This window comes from Trypanosoma equiperdum, assembly GCF_001457755.1.
Source record: "Trypanosoma equiperdum strain OVI genome assembly, contig: ctg_1204, whole genome shotgun sequence".
Taxonomy (NCBI): Eukaryota; Euglenozoa; class Kinetoplastea; order Trypanosomatida; family Trypanosomatidae; genus Trypanosoma; species Trypanosoma equiperdum.
The window spans coordinates 14974-24707 of NW_027123177.1; the positions used below are offsets into that span (position 1 = coordinate 14974).

Below are 9734 nucleotides of genomic sequence, written 5' to 3' on the forward strand. Positions count from 1 at the left end.
CTTTGATTCCTTTCCATTTTCCGGATAGCAATTGCCACATACGCTGAGTCTCGATGTGGAATGAAGTTAGCGCTAGTGAAGTCGAAGCCCTTCTAGGCGAGTTGAGGGACATTGTCAGCGACCCCGTGGTTATGTCTGTCACAAAAAGTGGAGAGGACAAGCAGCTAATCTCAGAAGAAAAGACGAAACCCAAAGCCGTGGGGCGTGTGGGTTTCTCAACGTACGCCAGTGTCACGGAGAGTAGACGAACAGTTGTTCCTCTTTATGAGCGACTTCCACCCATCACCCCGCCTGTTGTCTGCAGCATACGGGATGAATTAACCATGTCTGGCGCAGACACGTTGCGTAAAGGGTTTCTGCTACTGCCTAACCTCACTGGGGATGGTGAGGGCATGCCCCAACGGCCGATGTCGCCCAACGAAGTGCGAAGGCTTTTGTGTTGTGCGGAGAGTTCTGCACGAGGCGGTGCAGCGAATAATTCTGCAACCTCACCGACTGCGGGGGAGGGGGGTGACGTTAAGGATAGTTACAGGGAACCCAACTTTTTGCCCATCATGTGTGCGAGACATATTTGTCCTGGAGGTATTGTACCCCGGGCGCGTTGGGGCCATACTTTAACGGCTGTGCAAGGACACAAGCTCGTGCTATTTGGTGGAATGGACTTAAAGGAAGGTGATACGTCGGACCTTTTTGAATATGACGCTCATCACGTCGTGTGGGACCCCGTGTTTGTTGCTGATGGTGTAGGTCCGGCACCCCGTACAAATCATGCTGCGTGTGCCGCTGAGGACCGCTGGCTGTACGTTAGTGGGGGGACAACTGCCCGTGGAACAATTATCCTCGGTGACATTTATCGCTTTGATACATGGACTCATGAGTGGAAATGCCTGTGGGAGTACGGAGGCATCGGCACCAGTGCCAGCAATAGCACAAGCAAGAATGAACCCACACCTCGTTTTGGACATTCAATGTTACATCGTGACGGCCGGTTGTACATTTTCGGTGGACGAGCACTCAAGCGCAATCAGAGTGGGTCACGGGGCGATGCCGTCACGTGCATGGCCTCCACTGATGTTTACGTTTTTTCGTTGACCAGTGGTAAATGGAAGAAACGCATTCAAGCTGGGAAGGAAAACACAGTGAGTGATGAGGCCAAAGCACCGGGGAGTGCGGGGCCATGTGCCTCAGAAAGGCAGGAAAGTGAGAATGCCGTTGAACTACCGCCTACGCGCCCCACTGTGCGGTTCCATCATGCGGCGTGTATTATGGATTCCACTATGTTTATTAACGGAGGTGTTGACGGCGACAGTGTTACATTAGCTGACACATGGGCACTCAATCTCAAGGAAGGGCGATGGATAAGATTGCACGATGGAAGTACAGCGGATGCTCATCCACGAGAAAAGCATCATTTATTTGCCTGCGGCGGTTGCTTGCTTGCGGTTGGGGGTTGCAGCGCTAGCGACCGCCGTAGCTTAGTCTCTAGAAGATGCCGAAACTTTGTTGCGGTACTGGCTCTTGAAAGTGAAAACAAGTTGGGTTCTGTCTCATGGTTCCCACTGACAATGGGGAACGCGGCGGCAGTGGTTCCAAACAGAAAATCGTTTGGTGCGGCCTTCAGTGGGGGGTTTGTGCACGTGTTTGGTGGCATCTGCGGATGCGAACCGCCCTCCAATACGATGGTACGTTTTCTTGCGGCAGATGGTTACTTTGCGACAGACTCTACAATGGTTCCCTCTTCCTCTGCAGGCAACAAAGAAGGCGCTATTTCCATGATGCGTTCTGTGCGAGAGAGTGGCGACTTTGTCACGTATGACGCGTATATCCTTCCACGCAGCTGGGATGGTGATGTAGAAGTTGACACTGTGGCCAACAAGCCATTTGGCGTGCATCGTGCTTTGGTGCAGCAACGGGCTCCAAAGTTTTGGGAGGATGTTCTGCGCTGCCGGACAAGCGTTGCGAAGTCTATCATCTCCCCAATTGCAGATGCGTCGTCCCAACTGGTTAATTTTGCATGCAACCCTGGGTTAGCGGAGAGCGGTAACGCCGATAATCCCACTGTGGGCTCTTGTAATCGCGCCGGTTGTGATGAGGAGCCCAATCAGGCGCATGTCACTGCGTATTACACGGAAGGGAATTCCCGTGTCCAGGGCCTATCAGTCTCTCTCACGGCAAACCAGTTGCAGTGTTTACTAGATTATATCTATTGGGGGGACATGCACCTCAGTATGCTCGCAGAACTGGATGACGATAACGTGTCTAATAGGGGGAGGGAGGACCTACAGAAAACCGCAGCTCAGGAAGAAGTCCGAACGGTACAGTCACTTATGCGCGCGGCGGAAGTCTATGAGTTACCCCTTCTCCATGCGCTCTGCAATGCACTCTCCTCGGGTAACATCAAGGAGCTAAGAGAAGCAAGGGAGAGATGCGGCGAGCAACTTCAGGAGGATCTGTTGCATTTGTTGGAAACCTCCCGTGGGGCTACTGCAACAGTTCTCTTTGTTGACCCACACACAAAACAGCAGGTATCGTGTTCTCTTCATCCGTTCATTCTGACTGCCTCCAACTCCTTCTTCAAGGACTTACTTCGGCCTTTACTCACCGGTGAAAAGATGGCCTTCCAAATGGGATCCGTTTCCGCCAAACTGTGCGCGGCAGGACGGTACGCAGCCTCCAAGTCACGCCGTGGGATAGTTGTTGGGCCCGTGCCGATGCCATACTTGGCCGTGCAGCCAGTGCTCTGCTTCTTGTACACACGTCAATTGCAAATTCCGCGTGAGTCAGTCTTTGCCACGATGCTGGGATCTCGTCTTCTGGATGTGGCGCCCCTACAGGCATATTGCGAAACCATTCTTGCGCGGGAGGAGGTGAACTACGACACCGCATTACACTTTTTCTCACTGGCGGGGAGGTATCAGGCTCCACTTTTGCAGGAGATCGCCCTACTGACGGCAGTGATGGGCTATGGGGTGATTCGACCCACCATGAGAACGGTTGATTTGTCTGAGGAGGAGGTGAAGGAAATCGCTGCTGTTGCGGAGGAATTGGGAACCGACACGTGGGTACCTCCCCCACAGACATCTACTGTCGCGAAGACACGTGAGGAGTACCAAGCCCGGTGGGATGCGTCACTGCCGTAAGGTGTGAGTTGTAATCCCCCTTTTTTTCGTTGTGCAACCATGGATGCAAGAAGTATTACCCGTTCCTCAGCACCTACAGTTCTACGTACTGTCCTTCACGCAATATTGTGTGATGCCTTCTTTTCTTGTGAAGGGATCGCACTTTATTGGTTGGTCTCTCTGAGAGTTGAAATAAAGCAGTTGTTTTGTTGGAGGCTGAAGAGGGAATGCTGGGATTCATCTTTCCTCCCTTGTTACGCGTTGTTCCTTTATTGTTGTACACTTCTCTGGCGTCATCCTGTACATAATGCAGACAATGTATCTGTGAGTGACTTTCGGCCCTTCCTACCCTTTCTTATCCGTTGCTTTCAACGGTGTATCGCAGCGTGCGTTTTACATCTCTCTTTTATTCATCGGTTTTTTGTTTGTTTTCTTTTCCGGTCTTTCCACCCTTTTCATCCCCCTCCATCGAGTTGTGAACGTGCCCAGATGCGGGGAAGTGTTTTCCGTAGCCAATGGAATGATGGAAACCGTGTCTGAGTACATGTCGCTTGTAGTGCAGTGGCTAAGGCGGAGCACCGTGTAAGTAATTCCTTGGCTCCCTCTTCGGGCTTATATATATATATATATGAACACATGAATCATATCATATTTGCACAGTCTTACATGTTAATATATAGTACATGTCATTTCTTTGTGACGTGCACGCTTCAAATACGCTTGATGGACCTTGTGGGTAGTGGAGTTTTCTAAATACACATCAAATGATTTTCAACGTTATTACATATTTTGTTGTTTCGGTTTGTTTTACTTTCCTTTTTTTAAAAAATCTCATACTTTAACCGGAACTTTATTTACGAAGCAGTGGTTCTGGAACGCGCGGCAAAGTTAAGAGTGAGAAGTGAAGCGCTAGTATATGAATCGGAACGGAGAGAGACGACAGATACAGTTCAAAGTGAAGGAAATGTAAGTAGGGGGCAGGGAGAAAATTAAAGGAAGTGTGGTCTATTGATAACTGGGGACAAAAGGAAATCGAAAGAGCAAACGATGGGAAGCAGACAATAAGCGCGGGTACCTGCGTGCTATGAATGACTTGCTTCCCCCCAAAACGTACATATCCTGCTGTCATTTCACTGTCGGTGGGTACTTGGCGGCTTGACACCGAAAGATGTAAGTTTACCGAGTACGAGAGAAAGAAAGGTTGATTGGCGACAAGAGGATGTAAGAGGAATGGAGAGGAGGAGAAAAGTAGAGTAAGGGATAAGTGAGAGTGACGAAACCACGTTGAATGATGTCAATGAAGACAGATGTTATCCGCGCTTGTGTTATGAACACGACTGCCCGAAACCCTCGATGTGTGTTTTATCCTTTTTTTCTTGTGCATGTATGCCTTGTTTCCCATTCATCCACTTAATAGGGTAAATTTGGCCGTTTATACTTAAAACTATCATTAAAGTCTGTCCATTTGTTCTCGATATGTTTGTCTATTCGTCACGTCTTTCGGTTACGGAGACCGTCATGTGGTTCTCCCTCAAGTTCCTGACCCCGTTCGCCACCACCGGCAATACCCCATTTCATACGTGTTGTCAAGACAAAATTCAGATGCTGAGAAATGAAAAAAAAATTCGTTACAGGCGTTTTAGTTTTGGACTCCTGCGGGTACAAATAGGAAAAAAAGTGAGGTTGAAAATGTCTTTCGGAGGAAAGGTCGTGTAACCGGCACTCCAGCGGCCAGTTTTTTCCCCCTCTTGTTCGTTTCCCCCCTCCATCCCCCAACATGTACCTGCCTTCATGTGGCATTGTTGTAGCCCTTTTCAATTTGTTCACTCCCCAGCGACGTTCTACATTTTTGTTTGAGGTCCTGCATCAACTACCCCTCATACATCTGTTCTCTTTTCTCATTGTGCGCATTTGTCTCCTCTGTTGAACTAAGTGCCCAGTTATGACGGGGCCAACGCGTGCTCTGTTTCTGTCGAGCGGAATCAATTTGGGCCGACTCCGCCTGGCGGAGCAGTTCTCCTCCATGAATGGATGGCAGTCAAAAGAAGATCCCGCGTTTGACGCTTATGTCAAGGAGCGGAGGCGAAAGGAGAACTACGAGGCCTTTGACCAACGTGTCGAGCGGGGCTACGCCGCCGCCGCGAAGCTGCACAAAGCAGAGATTCAAAACGCCGTGAAGCGGCGACTGAAGTCGAGTGGAGCGAAGTTTACGGCAGAAACGCTACGTGAGATGAGTAGTGCCGTAACGGAGCGTCTGGCGTGGTTGCGTGACGTTTGGGCACAAATCGATGCTGATTATCGCAGTGGCGATTCAGCCCGTCAGGAGACGGCTGCACAGGAGATTTCTGCGGCGTTGCGCGGAGAACCAAACGATTACATGCGATGGGTGTACGAGACGAAGCGAGAATTGCGGTTTGCAGGACCCGTTGGTCGTCGTGCCATCCAAGAAGAACTGCAGGCAGCTGAACTACCTGAAGTTTTGGACGAGGAGGTTAACCGCTACCACGATCTGAAACTCAACATGATGGAAATCGAACGTGAGGTGAAAGCCAAATATGGTGTGGCTGGCCAGCAGCACTGGGCCGAACTGCAGGCAGCGAAGGATGAAGAGTACATACAGAAGCTAGATGAGGCCGCTGAGGTTTATAAGCAACTTCTTGATCAAAGTGCTAGATTGGACGAGTCCCGCCGGTCGGAACTGCAACGGAGTTATGTAGAACGAGTTCACCAGGCACAAGTTCGTTTTAAGGCAGCCATGGAGCTTGAGGGTCAGCGTGAGCAACTCATTGAGGCTCACCAGGCAATGAAGGAAGAGAGAATGCGTACAGAGCGTGAAAAGAGACGGCAGCTGCTACGTGAGGCAGCGGAACTTCGCGCACAAGGAAAGGAGAGCGCGGACGTTCTCACCGCACTGAAGGAACGACAACTCGATGCCAATGCAAAGCGGCAAGCTGAGTATGAACTAAAAGAATGTGAGGACATCCTCAAACGGAAGTCAGAGATGTTGGACATGATTGCTCACTTTAAGCATGATGTCGAGGAGCGGGAGGGACGTGAAATGTTGCAGCGTCAGAAGAGTGATGAGGAGCGTCAGGTCAACGTTTTCGGCTTTTACGAGGAGGTGGGTGTCGAGGACGGACTTTCCATTAGCAGTGAAGGAACCACTTCCCAGGGTGTCTCCTCTGGCCTTGGCACTGTATCAACTTCTACCTCGTGTGCTAAGAGTGCTGATAGTAACAGCAGCGCACAACCATCGCAAAAATTACGGAAGGAAGAACTGTGGAAGGCAATCAACGCCGACACGTACGAGGACCCGTTCCGCACTGTTCACCAGGCTCGTTTAGATGCCGTGAAAACTTATGATCCCGCGTATGCCCGAACCTTCCCGCTGAACCTTGTCCTCGGTCGCAAGTATTCTAGGCAGGGTGCTGGTGAAATGGCTGCGGGTAATGAGACAGACAAACAGATTCTGCAGAAAGGAAATAACATTCTCTACAGTTTCCAATGGGGTCTCAACAACGGCACTGTGCACGACCTCGATGCTGACGGAAGCACGGATTACTTCATGGATGGCGCATTTCATGTGCGTGATAAAGAAACTGGCGATATTGACTGGCGCTACGAGAAGAAGAGGGGTGGTCCCGTGTTTAGAGGACCTAAATTTTATCGGCTTGGTGCACAGCGTGAGGCGGCAGACCCGGGTGAGCGGGCCATGGATCCCACTCCATACACTTCTACACCACGGGAACATAAGTGGCGTAGCAGCTAAATGGAGGGGGAATACATGGATGCAACGAAGGAGGAAAACGACTGGCTACGGTGGTTAGGACGTTACGTTGGCACACTCTCTATGGTTGGCGGCCACAGAGGGAACACCTCCTGTTGTTGGTTTCTAGCTATCACTTTAGCGTAGTGACGGGGAATTGTTTTGCATGTGGTTTCACGTTGTTTATGAGTGGAAGTAGTGGAGGGGGAGGGGCGCACTAGCAGGGTTGCCTCATCCTTCCTTCACAAACAAAGAATTCTTGCGTTGGTGCTGATTTTCATCAGGAGCAGCGTACTCCCCTCTGTATGTGTCCTCCCTTTCTCACAGAGCTCTCTTGTTTGCCTTTTCTGTTCGTTTTCCTACATCAGTAGAGTATTAGGGACGCCACACCGCTTCGCCTCCGCTCTCACTGGTCGTACTAGAAGCAAAGCTCATCGTTTAATAACCTCATACAATTCTCCCCTGAAACCCGAGACAACTCCGGAAACACAAAGGGGGAAGAGCAGCCCATACATTGTTCTCTACAATTTCAGACAACGTGGCTCGGAGTGGTGATAGCCTAGGTGGTGTCAGCCGCTGCGCCGCTGCCCCATAACAACGCGGGAGGAAAAGAAAAGCTAACGTGTATACAAAAAGCAAGTAACCGTCTGTGGGAAATTTTCCATATATACATTTGCTTTCAGCTAAGCATAGGAGCAGTTTCTTGCTGTTTCGCTGCGCCACAATGGCGAAGCGCCGTGAAGTTGCCGATGATAGCGATGTATACGTGTTGGAGTTTCAAAAGAACTACTCTGACACTACCCGACAATCCCTGATTGTTTCAGACGAAGTGCCTGACAGCACTTTACTATGGCGCAATATGGTGATGTTCACACTTCTCAAAATCATTGGTTCGTACGATTCAGGGGCCTTCAGTGCTGCTGTTGGAGCTGAAAATGGCATTGCTGATGAATGGGGTCTCACGAATTTGGAGCAAGGAGCGCTTAGCGCAAGCGTATTTTTGGGATGTATGGTTGGCTGCCCGCTGGCGGGTCATCTCTTTTCTCAGTACAGCGCAAAAATCGTACTAATTCGAGTGCTCGTCCTTCACATATTTTTTACCTTCTGCTTCGCGACTGTTACGGTGTATGTCATCTCCATGGTGTCGCGGTTTCTCATAGGTGTAACGTTATCGTTCATTTTCGTATATGTTCCCGTATGGGTTGATGACTTCGCCCCGCGCGACCGGCAGTCCGTTTGGATGGCGTTGCACAATGCAGGAGTACCCGTGGGTGTTCTTGGCGGATATCTGTGCGGTGCCATCCTTCCTTCATACACACGGATAAGCTGGGAGTGGGCTTTTTACTCCAAGTGCATCTTTACCGTTCCGGTGATTGTATATTTCTTACGTGTCGATCACCGATCTGTTGACAGAAACAGCAGCAGGAAGAGTAACGTTCAAGGATCGCTAGGCATCGGGCACGGAGGGAACGGTTTGCCAACCAACGGTACAGAATCGGCAGTGAGACGGGGAAACGAAAATGTGTTTGACAGGTCAAGCGGGGCCAGAAATCTCGTTAGTTCGGCATGTGATGCCGTACTGCATATATGGAAGACCGCAGCTGTGCTCCTTGGTAACATTGAGTACACTTGCAGCGTGCTTGCTATGTGCTCCCTCTACTTTGTTGTATCGGGTTTACAAAACTTCATGACACAGTACCTTCACGCGGAGCCTTTCAATGCTTCCATGAAAACCATCATGGTTGGCTTCGGTACGGCGATTGTGGCATCTCCCATCGGCGGTGTGATCACCGGCGGTGTGCTTCTCGATCGACTTGGGGGTTACCAACAAAACACGCGGCGGGTTATGATATTCACCACCGCATGGGGTGCCGGGGCCGCTTTTTTCAGTGTCTTATGTATTTTCGCTGGAAGCACCAGCGCACTTCTTGTGCTCATGTCGCTGATGCTTTTCTGCGGTGGGGCAGTTGTGCCATCTGGAAGCGGCCGAGTGATGGCTTCCCTTCCCGATACCCAACGACCCGCAGGTGCCGCGCTTGCACAGATGGTGTACAACTTAGTTGGGAACTTCAGCGGCCCACTGGTGTGTGGTTCCATCGCACAGTGGATGGGCGACCTGAAGTATGGCATCCGCGCCGTGTTCTGCTGCAGCGTCATAGGGCTCGTTCCCATGGTGATACTCCTATTCGCAGCTGACAGGCACCCCAGCGGTGTATGTGCTATGTCAAGTTGCGGCCCCGTTAGCACTGTGGTGGAGGAGCGGTTGGAGGTAAAAAGCAGTGGCGTTGTTGTAGAAAATGGGAATGATGACACTGTGGATGCCAAGTAGGCAAGTGATTGTGAAAAGGAGTGATGAATCATCAGATGGCATCTTGGCTTTGCTGCTGTTTTGTGGACTTGTTCTCCAAATTGTGCAATAGAGGACAAGGTGAACACACATACATCCCGATACGTACATGTTTAGGGGTCTGTGCTCACTTGTGTATGTGCCTGTGTTTAGCGCTTTATATTTAAGCTTCCCCTCCTTTCTTTCTTTCTTTTTAAAATTTTGGGGTCGGTATACATCACTTATTTGTTTATTTATCTAAGCACCTCCCCATCCGAACACATACGTACACAAACACGCAGTTACTTCATTGACCTGAACGGAATACAGGTATGCAGTGATTGATCATCGCGCTGTGTGCGTGTGTGTAGGCGAAAGGCGTAAAAGTGCCACACGCTTCCCTCTGCCATCTCCCGCGCGAATGTGGTCGATGAATGGCGGAAGTCAAACGGGAATGGTAGACAAGAAAGGAGGGAAGGGAATTGAACGATGGGTGTAATGCTGAGGATTGCAAAAAAAAAAA

At 50.3% G+C, this 9734-nt stretch overlaps 3 protein-coding genes across 3 annotated transcripts; all 3 read left to right on the top strand.

The window, feature by feature from the left end:
• Positions 1 to 53: 53 nt before the first annotated feature.
• Positions 54 to 3140, top strand: TEOVI_000521900 (Galactose oxidase, central domain containing protein, putative; the record flags this gene model as incomplete). The annotated part of the gene is made up of 1 exon (XM_067220706.1): positions 54 to 3140. One exon carries the CDS (start codon positions 54 to 56, stop codon positions 3138 to 3140), a length of 3087 nt encoding a protein of 1028 aa, XP_067076807.1.
• A 1921-nt stretch (positions 3141 to 5061) lies between these two features.
• On the top strand, positions 5062 to 6888 carry TEOVI_000522000 (uncharacterized protein; the record flags this gene model as incomplete). The annotated part of the gene is made up of 1 exon (XM_067220707.1): positions 5062 to 6888. The coding sequence occupies one exon, from the start codon at positions 5062 to 5064 to the stop codon at positions 6886 to 6888; it is 1827 nt and encodes a 608-aa protein (XP_067076808.1).
• Positions 6889 to 7609: 721 nt separating this feature from the next.
• TEOVI_000522100 (transporter protein, putative) lies at positions 7610 to 9214 on the top strand (the record flags this gene model as incomplete). The annotated part of the gene is made up of 1 exon (XM_067220708.1): positions 7610 to 9214. One exon carries the CDS (start codon positions 7610 to 7612, stop codon positions 9212 to 9214), a length of 1605 nt encoding a protein of 534 aa, XP_067076809.1.
• Between the last annotated feature and the right edge of the window lie 520 nt (positions 9215 to 9734).